The 18,431-nt window shown below is 43.5% G+C and overlaps 3 protein-coding genes across 8 annotated transcripts in view; 1 reads left to right on the forward strand and 2 right to left on the reverse strand.

The window, feature by feature from the left end:
• UTP14C (UTP14, U3 small nucleolar ribonucleoprotein, homolog C (yeast)) overlaps positions 1-6,856 on the reverse strand; it is a 24,189-nt gene extending 17,333 nt beyond the window's left edge. The window contains exons 1-2 of the mRNA XM_011988742.1: positions 6,802-6,856; positions 104-334 (exon numbers count right to left, since the gene is read on the reverse strand). The gene's annotated coding sequence lies outside the window, so the exon portion shown is untranslated. The remainder of the gene's footprint in view (positions 1-103; positions 335-6,801) is intronic.
• ALG11 (ALG11, alpha-1,2-mannosyltransferase) overlaps positions 1-6,871 on the reverse strand; it is a 23,211-nt gene extending 16,340 nt beyond the window's left edge. The window contains exons 1-2 of the mRNA XM_011988740.1: positions 6,802-6,871; positions 104-334 (exon numbers count right to left, since the gene is read on the reverse strand). Of these exons, the coding sequence (XP_011844130.1) occupies positions 104-334; positions 6,802-6,845 (275 nt within the window). The 5' untranslated portion in view covers positions 6,846-6,871. The remainder of the gene's footprint in view (positions 1-103; positions 335-6,801) is intronic.
• A 676-nt stretch (positions 6,872-7,547) lies between these two features.
• ATP7B (ATPase, Cu++ transporting, beta polypeptide) overlaps positions 7,548-18,431 on the forward strand; it is an 88,072-nt gene continuing 77,188 nt past the window's right edge. For all 6 annotated transcript variants that reach the window (XM_011988744.1, XM_011988746.1, XM_011988745.1 and 3 more), the window contains exon 1: positions 7,548-7,948. In XM_011988744.1, the coding sequence (XP_011844134.1) occupies positions 7,898-7,948 (51 nt within the window). In that variant the 5' untranslated portion in view covers positions 7,548-7,897. The remainder of the gene's footprint in view (positions 7,949-18,431) is intronic.

Genomic DNA, 18,431 nt, shown 5'->3' on the forward strand with positions numbered 1-18,431 from the left:
AAAAAAAAAAAAAAAAAAAAAAAAAAGAAAGATGAATTTCTAGGCAATAATTTTTAAGAAATGGAACAATATAGCAAATTAGCTAAGAAAGATGGATACCTACTTTTTCTGCAGGGCTCTTAAAGCACACCATAAAACTCTTTCTCCTCCTCCACCAGCATTGCAGTATGGATGAAAAAATGCAATCACCATTTGATTTTTCCCATTTTTGCTAGTTGACACTAATTTTTTCTTTCTCTGTAGCAGCAGTCTGATTCCCCAAAGGACAATGACCAAACACACACATAAAGTTCCACATACAATTAGCCCAGGGAAGAATAATGAATAAAAAAACCTGAAATAAGAGGACAAAGTTGAGAATCAATGTGATATATACATTTAAAAAATTACAAATTAAAGTCTGCTTTTACATATCTACTTTATATATTAGTAACAAAGAGAGAATTGTCTTTAACAAGTCTGCTAACAAAATACTCAAGTATGAAAATTCTAATTCTAATCCAATATTGAAAGGATAAGTCCCCTTTAATTCCAATTCCTATAGCATGTTACCAAATGAACATACTTTAATCAGCAGTAAAAATCAACATTGAATCCCCTTTCTCCTAACTTAGTATATATGTTATGGGATTAAAACAAATTTAACTATTAATCTAAACCAGACATGATTAAGAATGTGTTATATACTGTCATTTTGAGGGTCAGATGCCAAAAAAAATATGTCTTTTAAATGATCAATATTCCATTAAAGTCTGGTAAGACAGTAAATCTTTTTCATTCTGTCGCTTCACCTCAGGAAGAACAATTTTTGGGATAAAGGAATGGAACTTAGATTTCTTCACTTCCATTTCGAGTTCTGTATTTGCTCTATTTACATGACCTAATACTACTACCTTCCCTTATGTGCCTCTGAATGAGCTGCCAAAAACCCACTGATAATCTGCTTAATACTCATTAGTAAACTCATTCACAAAGTGACTGTTAAAAGGTTCTCTATTACTGTTAGGTTGATTGAAGCTCTACAAAAGCAAGGGCCCAAGCTTGCTCGTATCATATCCCCAATGCCAAGTATTATGCCTGGCACAGAGAAGGCATCCAATGAATATATGACAGATGCAAAAGTTTATTATCTCTTCAGATGTTGCTTAAAATATGTTAAAATAAAATGTCAAGGTGCTTTTCTTTTAGGGTTGCCAATACAGTTGGAACCTAACTTAATATTTTTCATACTCTGCCTATCCTTTATAAAGGATTTGAGGAGGGTTTATAGGATTTAAAAACAATAAAATGCCAAAAGTTAAATAACAAAAAGTCAGGACCAGGGAAATAGAATAAAGATGGTGTGTATGTTGGGATGGTGGCTGCTGACAGATACAGGTATGCAGGCTATATTTACATACATAGTAGTGAACACCAGATTGGGCTCTGGGCTGCTTACTAGCCTAGGCAAATAGGGAGATGTTTTGTGTAGTTACATAGTTTATTATTTCGTTTTCACACTGCTGATAAAGACATACCCAAAATGGGGAACAGAAAGAGATTTAATTGGACTCACAGTTCCACATGACTAGGGAGACATCAGAATCATGGCAAGAGGTGTAAGGCACTACTTACATGGCAGTGGGCAAGAGAAAAATGAGGAATAAGCAAAAGCGGAAACCCCTGATAAACCCATCAGATCTCATGAGACTTATTCATTATCATGAGAATAGCATGGGAAAGACCGGCCCCCATGATTCAATTACCTTCCCCTGGGTCCCTTCCACAACACATGGGAATTTTGGGAGACACAATTCAAACTGAGATTTGCGGGGGACATGGTCATATCATTCTGCCCCGGCCCCTCCAAATCTCACGTCCTCACATTTCAAAACCAATTATGCCTTCCCAACAGTCCCCCAAAGTCTTAACTGATTTCAGCATTAACCCAAAAGTTCACAGTCCAAAGTCTCGTCTGAGACAAGACAAGTCCCTTCCGCCTATGAGCCTGTAAAATCAAAAGTAAGCTAGTTACTTCCCAGATACAATGGAGGTACAGATATTAGGTAAGTACAGCTGTTCCAAAAGGGAGAAATTGGCCAAAACAGGGGTTACAGGGCCCACGCAAGTCCGAAATCCAGCAGGGCAGTCAAATTTTTAAAGCTCCAAAATGATCTTCTTTGACTCCAGGTCTCACATCCAGGTCACGGTGATGAAAGAGTGAAGAAAGAGCTGGGTTCCCATGGTCTTGAGCAGCTCCGCCCCTGTGGATTTGCAGGGTACAGCCAACCTCCTGGCTGCTTTCATGGGCTGGTGTTGAGTGTCTGAGGCTTTTCCAGGCACACGGTGCAAGCTGTTGGTGGATCTACCACTCTGGGGTCTAGAGGATGGTGGCCCTCTTCTTACAGCTCCACTAGACAGTGTCCCAGTAGGGACTCTGCGTGGGGGCTCCAACCCCACATTTCCCTTCTGCACTGCCCTGGCAGAGGTTCTCCATGAGGGCCCCGCCCCGGTGGCAAGCTTTTGCCTGGGCATCCAGGCATTTCTACACATCTTCTGAAATCTAGGCAGAGGTTCCCAAACCTCAATTCTTGACTTCTGTGCACTTGCAGGCTCAACATCATGTGAAGCTACCAAGACTTGGGGCTTTCACCCTCTGAAGCCACAGCACTAGCTCTATGTTGGCCCCTTTCAGCCATAACTGGAGCAGCTGGGACACAGGGCACCAAGTCCTTACGCTGCACACAGCACAGGGACCCTGGGCCCGGCCCACAAATCCACTTTTCCCTCCTGGGCCTCCAGGCCTGCGATGGAAGAGGCTGCCGTGAAGGTCTCTGACGTGGCCTGGAGACATTTTTCCCCATGGTCTTGGGGAGTAACATTAGGCGCCTTGCTACTTATGCAAATTTCCGCAGTCAACTTGAATTTCTCCTCAAAAAATGGGTCTTTCTTTTCTACTGCATTGTCAGGCTGCAAATTTTCTGAACTTTTATGCTCTGTTCCCCTATTAAAATGGAATGCTTTTTAACAGCATCCAAGTCACTTCTTGAATGCTTTGCTGCTTAGAAATTTCTTACACCAGATACCCTAAATCATCTCTTTCAAGTTCAAAGTTCCACAAATCTCTAGGGCAGGGGCAAAATGCCTCCAATCCCTTTGTTAAAACATAAGAAAAGTCACCTTTCTCCAGTTCCCAACAAGTTCTTCATCTCCATCTGAGACCACCTCAGCCTGGATTTCACTGTTCATATTACTATCTGCATTTTGTTCAAAGCCATTCAACAAGTCTCTAGGAAGTTCCAAACTTTCCCACATTTTCCTTCTTCTTCTGAGCCCTCCAAACTGTTCCAGCCTCTGCCTGTTGCCCAGTTCCAAAGTCGCTTCCACATTTTTGGATATCTCTTCAGCAGCACACCACTCTACTGGTACCAATTTACTATATTAGTTCGTTTTCATGCTGCTGATAAAGACATACTCGAAACTGGGAATAAAAATAGCTTTAATTGGACTTACAGTTCCACATGGCTGTGAGGCCTCAGAATCATAGCGGGAGGTGTAAGGCACTTCTTACATGGTGGCAGCAAGAGAAAAATGAGAAAGAAGCAAAAGCAGAAACCCTTGATAAACCCCATCAGATCTCGTGAGACTTATTCACTATCACGAGAATAGCACGGGAATGACTGGCCCCCATGATTCAATTACCTCCTCCTGGGTCCCTCCCACAACACATGGGAATTCTGGGAGATAAAATTCAACTTGAGGTTTGGGTGGGGTCATGGCCAAACCATATCACATAGTTTTCACTGCCCACATGAAAACATACAAATTCATCAGAAAAGTAAATTTTGCTTTTTTTAGATACAGGGTCTCACTCTGTCACCCAGGCTGGAGTGCAGTGGCGCAATCATAGCAATCACTGCAGCCCCAAACTCCTTGGCTCAAGTGATCTCCTGCCTCAGGCTCCTGAGAAGCTGGGACTACAGGTGCATGCTACCACACCCAGCTAATTAAAAAATTTTTTTTTGTAGAAATGGGGTTTTTCTATGTTGCCCAGGCTAGTCTCAAACTCTTGGCCTCAAGTAATCCTCCTGCCTTGGCCTTCCAAAGCATTGAGATTACAGGCATGAGCTGCTGCACCTGGCCGGAAGTAAATATTTTATTGATATTTAGTTTTGAAATGAAGTTCTCATGTGGGATTTCCTATTGTGAACAAATCCTCATTTGTTCCTATTGTGAACAAATCTCATGTGGGATTTCCTATTGTGTACTTGAAGAGGTATTTGACTCTATTTGAAATCCCACACGAGCACTTTATTTCAAAGCTAAAATAATTGGTCTAAAATAATTTGGTCTTTACAGTCTTTACACACCTTTATACCCTTAAAAATTTTACTGAAGATCCAATCTTTTGTTTACATCAGAGTTTCTCATCCTTGACACTACTGACATTTCGGACTAAATAATTCTTTGTTGGGGAGGTTGTACTATGTATTATATTTAGTAGCATCTTTGGTCTTGACCCACTAGATGCCAGTAGCACCCTCCCAATCAAAATTATCAGTTGGGCATGGTGGCTCATGCCTGTAATCCCAACACTTTGGGAGAATGAGATGGGAGGATTGCTTGAGCCCAGGAGTTCCAGGCTGTAGTAAGTTATGATTGTGCCACTGCACTCCAGCCTGGGCAACAGAGCAAGACTCTATCTCTAAAACAATGTAATTAAAAAAAAAAAACAAAACTCCTCCAGATATTGCCAAATGCCATATGCCTTGTGAAGGGCAAAAATCACCCCGATTGAGAACCAGTGGTTTACACTGCTTATATCTACCAATATGTAGCATATAAGAAATGAAAACTAAAGAACTTTAAAATTTTTATGAATTCATTTGAAAATAAAAATTCATAACACATTAAGTGAATGCTTTTATTAAAAAACAGTATTTTCCAAAGTAAAAAAAGAAATTTAGCAAGAAGGGTGCCAATGATTTACATTTTTTGCAAATCTTTTTAATGTTTGGCTTGATGTGAAACCAGACAGTGGCTCCTCTTTTCTGTTTCTGCATTCAATCTGTAGTGATAAGTTGTTTTTGTTGAAGTATATGAAGAAAATTCAGGCTAACTTAGATATGTAGTAGGAAAAGGGAGTATATTTTAATACATATTGAGCTTACATTTAAAATATATTTAATTTTTCACCTAGTTACAGATATTGTTCTTTGATGCTAGGCCACATTTGACAAGTTATGCAATCTCTTAATGTCAGTTGCAATGCAGACTCTGAAATCCTATTAATGACCTTTTCACACTGTTAATTAAAATCCACTATCACTTAGTTTTATCCGCTATCACTTTTGCACTTCTCAACACAGTAAAATAGGCAAATATTACCTTAATGTTATTACAAAAACAGATTTGTTGAGGACCCATTGAAGGGCCTCGGGACCTGCATGGTTCATGGAACACAATTTGAGAACCACTGCCTTAAAGGACGAACACAGTCTGACAAAAGTGGTAAGATTTACCATTTATTTAACATTTGGAATGTATGAATTCATAAAAGCAACACTACAGAGGACAGTTTGTTTTCTCAGGACAAGCTTTCAAAAGCTTATTTAAAATGCAGCTACCCCATAATGAAAAGACGTTTCTGGCAATTCCTTCAAATAATTTAGGTGGGAAAATTAATGTGATAGGCTTTTCAAACTGAACTATTAAACATTTAACTTAAAAGCTGAATAATGACTAAAGTTAAACCTGTCCTTTAAGTCTGGTTAGTGAGTTTATTTAGCCATTATAATGTAAAGCACTGAGGAATATTCCCTATGGCAGGGAAGAACCAAAAGGCTCTGATAATAGACTTTCTCATTCAAAATGTTTAAAGTAATGATTACAGAATTTGAAGTAGAGGGGACAAAAATGAAGAAGTGCCTGAACTTTTGAGACAATTAGGTATATACTGCTATTCAGAAAGCTATGGTGTTAATTATGGTGTTAATTATAAATTTTCAGCCTGAACAAAAATACGTAGGTGGTAAAAAAAAAGCTAGGTAGGTAGAATATACTAGGCCTTCTGTTTTATTAGTGGAGGGCAAGGCATTTAAAATTCAGTAGTACTACAACAACAAAGGTGGAAAAAAGTATGGGAGTTTTTTCACCAAAATGTTAACAGTGGCTATCTCCGGATGGTAGCACTCCGGGGGGTTTTTCCTTTTACTCATCTATTTGATAGATTCTTTTTCTAGAAGAAACAGCGTATACACGTAATACAAATAAAATAATATTTTATGCAACTTCTTACATCAATCATAAAAATTAAAATAACAGATTATCAAAAAGCAGAGGATTCAACATAAGCTTTATATTGAAGTGACGTGTTAACAATGGCAGTTTTGGTGAGTTTAAGAGGAGAAACTAAGAGATGAGAAGGAAGATCCGGTTTCTTCTTTACTGAAGAGAGATATGATAGATTGGAAAATGTCTCGTAGCTCAATCGTAAAGAAAAATGAGGAATGAATATGAATAATTTATGACAGACTAACTGGAGTGTGAAAGAGAAAGAAAAAGCTGAAGCAGGAAAGGTAACTCGACCACTCAGCCAACAGTGAAACAGAAGAAAACGCGGTAAATTGAGTTTTTAAGACCTAGTCTGTTCCAGTCTATATAGAACACCCCCAAGAAAAAGGAAGACTGCTCATTGGCCTGAGAAATTACCTTAGATTCATGACAAGGAAGGCCATTTACTCGCAAAATTTAGCCGCACTGTACGGGCAAGTACCACTACAGAAGAGAAAACGTCTGTGAGCCCCACGACCGGCTCCTCACCTCAACAACTTGCACAGGTACCAGCTCCTTTCGCCGTCCGCCATCTTCCGCCGACCCCCGAACTCAGGAAACGCTTCACTTTCCTCTTCTCTATTGGCTCCTGAGAAAGCGAGCCATGCTCGCTCCGCCCTCACGGGCCAATTGCGCGTTACAATTGGTTGCTGGTAGCCGCTTCCCACGGCCTTCCAGCCAATAGAATATGCCGAGACGTAGACTAGTGTTCGGCCTGTGGCACACGGCACCCGCCCCCTTGGGCGGGACAGCAGCGGGGGTTGGGCTGAGGAGGGCGTGGCCTGTGATTGACAGCCGTCGCTCCTTCCCTTGCCCCTCTCCCCAACTGGAAGCCCCCGCCTGGGCGCCTGCCCCCCTCGGCGGCCCAGAGCCGGTCGCCCGTTGGAGGCCATTGGCTGGCCTTTGCGCACCGCGGATCGATTTTCCAGGTGCGGAGTTCACTGTCGCCGCGGTTGCTTCCTTTGGGACCCGCGGCGCCCGGCAGTCAGTCGCAGAGTCCGAGGAGGGGGCAGCGCAGAGCGGACCCGACGTGGCGCCACCCGGCACCTTCCCCGCAGACGGTGGGTGAGCCCTGGGAGCTGCGTCTGAGGCCCGCCTCTGCGGCGCTCACCTGCCCTCCCGCTCCCGCACACGCCTGAGATCCCAGTACAGTGTCGGAGCGCACTAGCGCGAGGTGACTGAGACTGCGGAGGAGGACTGGCCTCCGCCCTGCGGCGCCGGCACGGCAGAGGACACTTAGGCACCGGCGGGGCCGGCGGTTCCAGGGCGGGCACTCCCAGCCTCCTGGGGAGTGGGCGAGGGTCCGAGGCCCACTCTCCCCTCGCGCTCTCATCCGCACGCCCCCAGGTCGGGAGGACGGCGGCGCGCAACTTTGAATCATCCGTGTGGCGAGGGTTGCAGCTTCCCCGGTCCCTAATTAAGGGGCGGTTCCCGGACCCCTCTTGGCATTAGAGACGAGCCGCGCCGATGCCCTCGCGCTCCGCGCCTCCCCTCCCCGGATTTTAACACCACACTCTCCTCTGCCGACCAGGTGACCTTTGGCTCTGAGCCGGATCAGAGAAGAATTCGGTGTCCGCGCGGGACGATGCCTGAGCAGGAGAGACAGATCACTGCCAGAGAGGGGGCCAGTCGGAAAGTGAGTTTTGTTACCCCGCTCCCGCGCAGCGAGCTCACTCCCACCAGGAGGACTTCCCTCCCCATGTCCTACGCTTACTCGACCCCGGGGGTGCGAAGACAAGGCCGAGCCAGACCCCCAGCTCCAGGGGCGTCGTGGCGTGGGAGAAAAGGACACTTTAGAAAAAGCGTGCGGTCAACTGGTGTTTGGGAACGATGGAAAACCCCACACCTCAAAATGCATCTTTATGCTTTTAAGGGATCTGATGCTGGAGAGGTAAAGTGAGCGTCGAGTTGCTGTGCTAGAGCCCTAATGGCTCAAAACGATGAAGTTAGTTACCTGGAGAAGTTACTCAGAGCCTGGTGCTTGGACCAGATATGGTATATCGAGGCCTTGGAACTTTTATAACTGTTTTAAGTTCATTTTAATTGTACAAGTAATACATTAAAACAATCTTTTAAAAATGCAAACAGCACAGAAATATTTTGCACGAAAAGCAGATCTATTTTTCAGTATTTTTCTATTCATGTACGTATGTCTTCATTTGGCAGATATTTATTGAGAACTTACTATGTTTCAGGCACAATGTTGAAGAGTTGATACATGTATCTATATGTAATATGCACACACTGAAGAGAAATCTTTAGGTTTCGTTTGTGTGAGGTGTTAAAATTTTTGTTTTACCTAAATGAGATCACCGTATGTGTATTCTCTAACTTTTTTCAGTTTAACAATATATCTTAGAGATTGTTTCACTAGCTGTCTAATTCAGTGCAACCTCTGCACAGTTTGAACGCATCATAGTTTATTCATGGTTTCCTAGTGGTGGACATTCTGTTTGCTACTTTTTTCCCCTCTCTCTCTCTTAGAAGTGAACGTCTTTGTACATGATTTTTAATGCTGACGCTGTTTCTTTAGGATAGATACTTAGGCCTGGATTGCTGGACAGAACAGTAGGCTGTTTCTTTTCCACAGATTTCTGAAACTAATTCAGCAACATTGCTGGGTGCCGTTTAGTAGTGAATTCATCTAGGCTCCAGTGATACAGAAATGAAAACTAATGGATTAGTGGATGGACAGAGAGAGGCTGGTTGGTAGGTGGTTTGTACGGTATGATGACTATGCATTTGATAGGAGTATGAAGAAGTATTGGGAGCGGTGGCTTGTGCAGCGGAGATTTCAACTTCCTACAATGTCCCCAAAAAAATCCTGATCCTTCCAAATCAAGCTCAAGACCTGCCACCTTCTTGAAACGTTCTGTAACTGTTCCTGCCCATGTTGACCTGTCTTCTGGAATCCTCTGATAATAGCGTTGACCAACGTTATTGAGCTTACTGTGTGTGTGCTGGGCATTGCGTTAGGCACTCATATCCCTCTATGTGCACTCTTGTGTTTAATCCTTACAAAAACCCTTTGATGTAGATATTATATCTTGTTATCAACATTTATTCAACAAATTTTTTTTGAGTGTTATGTGCCAGGCGTTTTAGACACTGGGGATTTAGGTAGCACCAAGACCTTGCCCTCATGAATTTACATCCTAGTCGGAGATAGGAAAAAAAAGGGCGTAAACAAATATATAGCGTGGGAGTTAAGGGAAAACTTCTTCTGTGTCCCGTGAAGCGTCACTGAAAAATCAGCTGACAGATGGCAGATTAATAGGCGAGAAGGCATACACATTTACTAATGTGCCGTGAGAGTCTTACAAAATACGATCTCAAAGGAAGGCAAGATGGTTGCCACTTTTATACTATCTTGAGGTTACAGAAAGAGTGGGGGCTCTAAGCTTGGCCAAAAACAGGTTGTGTTTGTAAATCAGGTTATAGGAGGGAGAGAAGAGGAGACCTGGCTAGCAAAGGTGGTCTTATGTAGATGAAACCTCACAGGTAGCAGCCCTCAGGGAAAAGAAATGTTTCAGACCCTGAAGATGCCAAACTCAGCTGATCTCACCCAGATCCAGACAAGGAAGGGTCCTCTGAGAAAAACTGGCTGCATCAGTGGAGATTCTCTACAGATGCTCATCTCCCTCACAGTAGGACTGGTTTTGTCTGTAGGCCCTCTGAATGGCCATCTCAAAATATTTCAAGTAAGTCTACTTTGAGGTGAAATGTTTTGGTTTCCTTCAGTGGCTTTATTTCAGGTACTAGTTAGTACTGTGAAGAAAATAAAGCAGTTTGGGTCCAGGAGTTCAAGACCAACCTGGGCAGCATATCAAGACTTCGTTTCTACCAAAAAAAAAAAAAAAAAAAAGCTGGGCATAGTGATGTGTGCCTGTTGAACCGACTGCTCTGAAGGCTGAGGCAGGAGGATGGCTTGAGCCCAGGAGTTTGAGGCTGCAGTGAGCTGTGATCCTACCACTGCACTTCAGCCTGAGTGACAAAGCAAGATCCTGTCTAAAAAAAAAAAAAAAAAAAAAAAAAAAGCAGAGTAAGGGAATGACTTGGGTGGAGAGGAAGATGCGGTTTTAAGTAGGTGGTCAGGGAATGATTTCTCTGGGAAGGTAGGATTTGAGTAGAGCCTTGAATGATTCAGATTTTGGAGAAGTATCCTAGGTTCAGAAACCATCTTGTGTGAGAGTCCTAAGGCAGTCGTGTGGTAAGAAGAAATATATACTTGGTCTTGTCCCACGTTCCTGATCCTGACGTAGAGCTTCTCAAACCTTTGTAATTTCCTGAAGGAAGGTGATAAGAGCATCTGTTGTTATTCATAACAAATCTCTTTCACCCCTACCTGAGTTTCTGTTAATGAGAGGGCTCTTGATAGGTCCCTAGATAGCTTCAGGATGGAGGCTGATTGCCAGAAGAACCAACCATGTGATTAGGGGATTGGAGTGTTCAGCCCGGTACTCCAGCCTCTGGAGATTGTGCCAGTAACCAGTGGACAATGATCTCATCAGTCATGCCTGCAGAATAGAGCTTTCTTTAAATCTTTATTTATTTTTATTTATTTATTTATTTTGAGATGTAGTCTCTGTCGCCAGGCTGGAGTGCAGTGGCGGGATCTCAGCTCACTGCAACCTATGCCTCCTGGGCGCAAGCGATTCTCCTGCCTCAGCTTCCTGAGTAGCAGGGCTTATAGGCGCCCACCACCACACCCAGCTAATTTTTGTATTTTTAGTAGAGACGGGATTTCACCATGTTGGCCAGGATGATCTCTATTTCTTGACCTCGTGATCCGCCCACCCAAAGTGTTGGGATTACAGGCGTGAGCCACTGCGCCTGGCGTTTTTTTTTTAACCAGCGCAGTGGATCACAAATAGAGCTTTCTTAAAAATCCTAAATGATGGGTTTTGGAGAGCTTCCTGTTGGTGAACGCATCAAGGTGTTGGGAAGGTGGTGCCTGGAAAGGACGTGGAAGCTCCTGGAAACCTCCATTCCCATATTTTGCCATATCTTTTCCATGTGGTGGTTTCTTAGCTGTATTTTTTATAATAAACTGGTGATAGTAAATAAAGTGCTTTCCTAAGTTCTGCGAGCTGCTCTAGTAAATTACCCAACCTGAGGAGGCAATTGTAGGAAACTCCTGACTTCACAGTTGGTCAGGAGTCCAGATGGCCCAGACCCGGCGACTGGCATGTGAAGTGTGGGCACTCTTGTGGGCCTGAGCCCTTACCTGTGGGGTCTGTGCTAACTCCAGATGGTTGGTGTCGGAATTGAATTGAATCGTAGGGCCCCCAGTTAGTGTCTGGAGAGTGAGCATTGGTTGGTGTGGGGAAAAACTCCACACATTTGGTGTCAGAAGTGTCATGAGTGGAAACAGTACAGAAGACATGATGTTAGAGTTTGGGGAACAATAAGAAAGCCAGAGTGGCTGGGGCAGACCTAGGATTGCGTCCTAGCCAGGCCTGGCTGACTTTCTCAGTTATTTTTTGTTGTCGAAACTTACTTGACACTTGGTCATACCACCTGGTATGATTATTTAATGAATATAGCTTTTATTTGCAACTCTGTGCTTCTTGAAATGGGAACCGGGTTTGTACCCTTTAAAAAACTATTTCCCATAGCACGTATAGGTGCACTACAGTTGTTCTTGAATGAGTGAATTCTCGACATGATTTCTCCACATTGTTTTATCTTCAGAGGCCTCTCTGTGGGGCAGCAGTGACCTGGTCATTCAGCCTTCAGTCCACAAACATTGTGGAGCACTTTCTGTGTGCCTGGTACTGGGCCAAGCAGGGGGAGGCAGAGATGAAGAGAGGTCAGCCCCTGTGCTGGATGCGTGCTGGAACAGAGCTGTCTACACAGTACAACACCCACAGAAGGGGTACAAAAATTCCTTCAGTGGGAAGTGGTGCTCCAGTGGGTCTTTCAGGAAGAGCAGGCGTTGACACATGGGAGCACGGAGAGAAGGGCGTTGACTAGGCACATGGGAGCACAGAGAGAAAGGCGTTGGAGGCAGATACCAGCATGTGTAAAGGTCCAGAGGACTGGAAATGGAAAGAGGCAATTAGGGGACTGTGAAGGGCGTGGCAAGGCTGGAAGAGTGGAAGGCTGGAAGGTCCGTGGAAGACCCTGTTTATCAGGCTAGGAGTTTGGACTTTACCCTACAGGATAACAGCCTAAGTCACTCCTGCAAGGCAGAGGGTGAACTGGGCAGGAAACTGCGGGAGACCAGCTAGAGACTGTTGGAAATGATCGTCCCCATCCAGACCAAAGGTGGCTGAAAAACCTGAAAAAGAACTGTAAGTTAGGTCTTCTACCCTTACTCTCTATGAAATTGTCTTCTTGGTAGAGAAACTAGGCTGTCTAAACTCAACTGTCCTGAATATTAGAGGCCAGTGGTCGTTTTAGCAGCAACAGAGTGCAGTTGGTAACTACAGAGCAGGGTAAAATAAACTAAGCAAGTGACAGAGATGGATTTTAAGTGCTTCTTTACCTGACATACATTTTCCTCTCAATGGGAGGGATGGAGATGGCCCAGTAACATGAACACTGCTCACTGATGTCATAGCACAGGTATCAAGGAAGTATCCATGTTCAGGTGACTTTAGTATCATTTTTATCTATAGGAGAAAATTGGAATCATTGCATAGTGATGAGTGTTGTTCTGAAATGTCCGTAGCTTTTTTTTTCTTATATAGATTTTTCTTTTTTCTTTTTTTTTTTTAGCTAAGTTAAAGGAGAAAATCTGAGCAGATCAAAGGTCAGTGAGATAGGGGGCAAAGCAGAGAATGACTTTTTTATTGCGATGTAACTAACATAGTAAATACAGCTTTTTTGAGTTTTGTTTTTGTTTTTGTGTTGTGTTTTGTGTGTGTATTTTTTTTTTTTAGACAGAGTTTCGCTATGTCGCCTGGCTGGAGTGCAATGGCTTGATCTTGGCTCACTTCAACCTCTGCCTCCTGGGTTGAAGCAATTCTCCTGCTTCAGCCTCCCGAGTAGCTGGGATTACAGGATCCGCCCCTAAGCCTGGCTAATTTTTGTATTTTAAATAGAGGCTGGGTTTCACCATGTTGGCCAGGCTGGTCTCGAACTCCTTACCTCAGGTGATCCACCCTCCTTGGCCAACCAAAGTGCTGAGATTACGGACATGAGCCACCATGCCCGGCCACAAATACAACTTTTAAAACACTAGTAATTGTGAAATCTTTCATTTCTGAACATAGCAGCTTTGTTGGAGCCAGAAATTCAGGCAACCACATGGATGGTGCTGCTAGCAGTTTCTTGTTTCTAATCTCAGTTATGCCTTCTGATGCCTTTTACTTGTCCTTATCAACTTTGTGTGATTCTTGGCAAGCCTTTGCCATTTGGAGTGAGTCCTCTGCACAATTTCTGCTGTCCCTTATTTTCAACAGGTAACTTCACTTCTTACTCAAGGAAATTGACATCATTGAATATGTTTTTCTTCAACTTTCTGCCTAGCTCTACCCACCTTCTCCCTCAATTTTTCTTTTCCTTTCCAACTTTTCTTTTTGTTTCAAGAGGTAGATTTGTTACATGGGTAAATTGCGTGTTGTGGGGGTAGGTGTACAGATACCCCATAGGTAGTTTTTTAATCCTCACCCTCCTCCCACCCTCCACCCCCAAGTAGGCCCCAGTGTCTGTTGTTCTTTCTTAGTGTCCATGTGTACTCAGTGGTTAGCTCCCACTTATAAGTGACAACATGCAGTATTTGGTTTTTGGTTCTGGTGTTAATTTGCTTAGGATAATGACCTCCAGCTCTATCCATGTTGCTGCAAAGGACATGATCTCATTCTTTTTTATGGCTATGTAGTATTCCATGGTGCATATGTATCACATTTTCTTTATCTGCTCTGCCTTTGATGCTCATCCAGGTTGATTCTGTTTTTGCTATTTTGTGGATAGTGTTGAAATGAGCATATGCATGCATTTGTCTTTATGGTAGAAAGATTTATATTCCTTTAGGTATACACTCAATAATGGGATTGTGGGGTCAAATGGTACTACTTTTTGTTTTTTGACAAGGTCTCACTCTGTCCCCTAGGCTCTGGAGTGCAGTGGCATGATGACGGCTCACTGCAGCCTCAACCTCCTTGGGGTCAAGTGATCCTCCCATCTCAGCCTCCCAAGTAGCTGCAACTACAGTCACATGTCATCACGTCCAGCTAATTTTTTTTTTTTTTCTCTAGGGGACGGGTTTTGCCATGTTGCCTAGTTGGGCTGGTCTGAAACTCCTGGTCTCAAGCCATCTTCCCTCCTTGGCCTCCTAAAGTGCTGGGATTACAGTCAAGAGCCACTGTGCCTGGCCAAATGATAGTTCTATTTTTAAATTCTTTGAGAAATCTCCAGGTTGCTTTCCACAATAGCTGAACTAATTTACATTCCCAGCAGTTGTGTGTATGCATTTTCTTTTCTCCACCACCTTGCCAGCATCTGCTATTTTTGACTTTTTAGCAATAGTCATCCTGACTGGTGTGAGATGGTATCTCACTGTGGTTTTGATTTGCATTTCCCTGGTGATTTGTAATGTTGAGCATTTTTTCACATGCTTGTTGGCCACATGTATCGTGTATGTCTTTCTTTGAGAAGTGTCTATTTATGTCCTTTGCCCATTTTTCAATGGGTTCTTTTTTGCTTGTTGATTTGTTTAAGTTTGTTATAGATTCAGGATTTTAGACCTTTGTCTGATGCATATTTTGTAAATATTTTCTCCCCTTCTGTAGGTTGTCTGTTTATTCTATTCCAAATTTTATTTAGACCGACAACCTATGTTTGTCTCCTTATCTCTAGAATCGGAGGACAGGCCTGTCTTCTTTTTAAGGTCATCCCCTCTACCAGTGTCCTTGACGCCTTCCTCTCTGCTTGTTCTGGAGCCTACTGGTTATTGACCATGTCTTCTCTCCACTTTCCCCTTTTCTGCTGATATCTCTCTTTCTGCCTGTGACACTGTGCTATTTGCTTTTATTCTAAAATCTCTCCCATTACTTTGTTTCTGTCACTAGCTATTACACTATTTCTCTTCTCCCTTTTTCCCTCAGTTCCCTAGAAAGAATAGTCTGCACTTGCCTGTTTACAGAAAGTGCCTAGGAACCCCACCTGACTCACGAACAAGAGCGTGATCACCACCATGGCACCCTCCCAGCTGCTCCTTCCTTATCTTTTCGCATCACCCATAGGAGTGCCCACCACAGAGGTGACCACCATGCTCGATATTGTGTTCATTGTAACCCAGCTTTCTATTTTCTATTAAGCTTTGTTACATATATATGAATGCTTGAATAATATATTATTTAGTTTTCTTGCTTTCTGAGCCTCATAAATATGGTATTATAGTATGTTCAGTCTTAAAGGACCAGCTTTTCTAACTAGATATTGCATTTCTAAGATTCATGGCTGTGTTAAATGCTGTTGGGGGGTATACAGCACAGTTTATCCAGTTTCCTTGAAGAGTGCTTGGAGGTCTGTGGGTTTTTGCACTTTATGAGCAGCTCTGTTGTGAACATTTTTGTTTGTGTCTCCTGATACACAAAGACAGTCTGTCCACTGCTTTTCCCATTGCCCTCTGGCTTTTCCTTCACTGCTGTCCTGAATCTTCTCTTGTTTAGGTTTCCATGAATACCAAAGGCAGGTCCTCCCCAGTTCTTATTTGAATGGCCTCTGCTATGGTTTGAGTGTTGTCATCCCATATTTCATGTTGAATGTTAATCCCCAGAGTAACAGTATTAAAAAGTGAATCCTATAGGAGGTGATTGAAGCCCTCATGAGTGGGACTAGGTTCCCTTATGAAAGGTCTGGATGGAGGGAGTTTACCCCTTTTCACCTCTTCAGCCACATGAGGGAGGACACAATGTTTCTCTCCTCTGGAGGACACAAAAACATGGCTCCATTTTAAAACAGGGCAGCCCCCACCAGACACTGACTAACTCACCAGAGCCTTAATCTTGGACTATCCAGCCTCCAGAACTGTGAGAAATAGAGTTGTATTGTTTATAACTACCTAGTCTGTGGTAGTTTGTTATAGAGGCATGCTGAGACCAGCTCAGTTGGGAGACCCTAACCCAGCGACATTAGAGAAATTAAAGACACACACACACACAGAAATATAGAGATATAAAGTGGGAAATCAGGGGTCTCACAGCCTTCAGAGCTGAGAGTCCCGAACAGAGATTTACCCACAAATTTATTAACAGCAGGCCAGTCATTAGCATTGTTTCTATAGAGATTCGATTAACTAAAAGTAAGGGATGGGCCGAAATAAAGGGGTGGGTCTGGCTAGTTATCTGCAGCAGGAACATGCCCTTTAGGCACAGGTTGCTCATGGTGTTGTTTGTAGTTTAAGAACATCTTTAAGCGGTTTTCCGCCCTGGGCAGCCAGGTGTTCCTTGCCCTCCTTCCAGTAAACCCACAACCTTCCAACGTGGGTGTTATGGCCGTCATGAACATGTCACAGTGCTGCAGAGATTTTGTTTGTGGCCAGTTTTGGGGGGCTTGTTCCCAAGAGAGGCACAAAGGGACTAAGATAGAAATTGGTACCAAGAAGTGGAGTGTTGCTGTAACAGATCCCTGAAAACGGAGAGTTGGCTTTGGAACTGGGTAAAGGGTAGGGGGCTGGAAGAGTTTGGAGGTACATGCTGGAAAAAGCCTAGATAGTATGAACTAAGCATTAAGGATTATTTTAGTGAGGGCCCAGAAGAACAGAGCTGTAGACAGAACCCGAATCATCTTAGAGGTTACTTAAGTGGTCATGATCAGAATGTTGGTGGAAGTATGGACAGCAAAGGTCATTTTGATGAGGTCTTAGATAGAAATGAGGAATATTTTATTGGGAACTAGAGAAAAGCCCATTCTGTTTTTATTTATAAAATGGCAGAGAACGTGGGTCAGTTGTGTCTGTGCCCTAATGCTTTGTGGAGGATAGATGATGAACTAGATGAAGAGTGATGAACTAGGATATTTGGTGGAAGAAATCTCTAAGCAGAGAGTGCAGGGTGCTGCATGGCTTCTCTTAATTGCTTGTAAGAAAATGCAAGAAGAAAACAAATTAAAGACAAATTAAAATCAAAAGGGAAGCAGAACTTACAAAGATTTGGAAAATGTTCAGCCTGGCTAGATCATAAAGAATAAAAAGGCTGCTGGGAAGAATGACCTCAAAGGGATTTGGGAGGTCTTTGGGACTGCTACTCCTGTCACAGGCCCTGAGTGCCTGGACCACGAGGGCAGGAGGGAGAGGACCATGCCCCGCCAGTGGGGCCATGGGTCTAGTTGCCCAGGGCCACCTCGAATCTCTGCTTCCTGCATTCTGCAGTGCTCCTTGGCCACCCCAGCTGTGGCTCAGGTGTAGCTTGGGCTGCTGCTCTGGAAGGTGCAGGCTGTAAACCTTGGTGTCCATGTGGTGCTAACTGCAGCTGAGCAGAGTTCAAGAGCTGTAGAGTGTGGCTACTTTCATCTAGATTTCAGAGGATGTCTTGGAGGACCCAGGGCCCAGGCAGAAAACGTCTCTGGGGAAGAGCTGTCACAGAGCGCCCCCACTAGGGCGGTACCATCAGAGTCATGAATTGGGCAGTGCCAGACTACACAGTTCAGGGCTCCATCTAGGGGGAATGAGGGAAAGACTATAAAGTGTTCAGGGAAGCAAAACAAAGAGAATAATTGATTGGTTAAAGTAGAAAGGCCTAGTTATAAGCTGTCGTGAGATTGGAGAAAAAATAAAAAATAAGGAATAAAAAAGACCGTACTTAGAGTTTAGTTGGCGGTTCCTGATTGATGAAGTCTCTAGTTAGAGGTAGTTGATGGATTCTGCTTGGTTATGCTTAAGCTTTGTTTTACTGTTTGTATTGAGTTGGATTTGGTTTGCTTACATAGGAACCTGAAGTGCTAGAGTCTTCTCAGCCTAATTGCTTCCTGATTAATGATTTTCTAACACAAGTTAGGATGCAACTCCATCTTCCTGATACCTCATGGCCTAAGACGGCTGTTGGGGCTGCAGCTGAGTATTTCAAGTTTGCACACCGCTGAAATAAGGGAAAGGCAAGGATAATCCTGCTTTCTCTTTTTTTTTTTTTTTTTTTTTTAGACAGAGTCTTGCTCTGTCAGCCAGGCTGGAG

Source organism: Mandrillus leucophaeus, unplaced genomic scaffold (genome assembly GCF_000951045.1).
Source record: "Mandrillus leucophaeus isolate KB7577 unplaced genomic scaffold, Mleu.le_1.0 Scaffold338, whole genome shotgun sequence".
Classification (NCBI taxonomy): Eukaryota; Metazoa; Chordata; class Mammalia; order Primates; family Cercopithecidae; genus Mandrillus; species Mandrillus leucophaeus.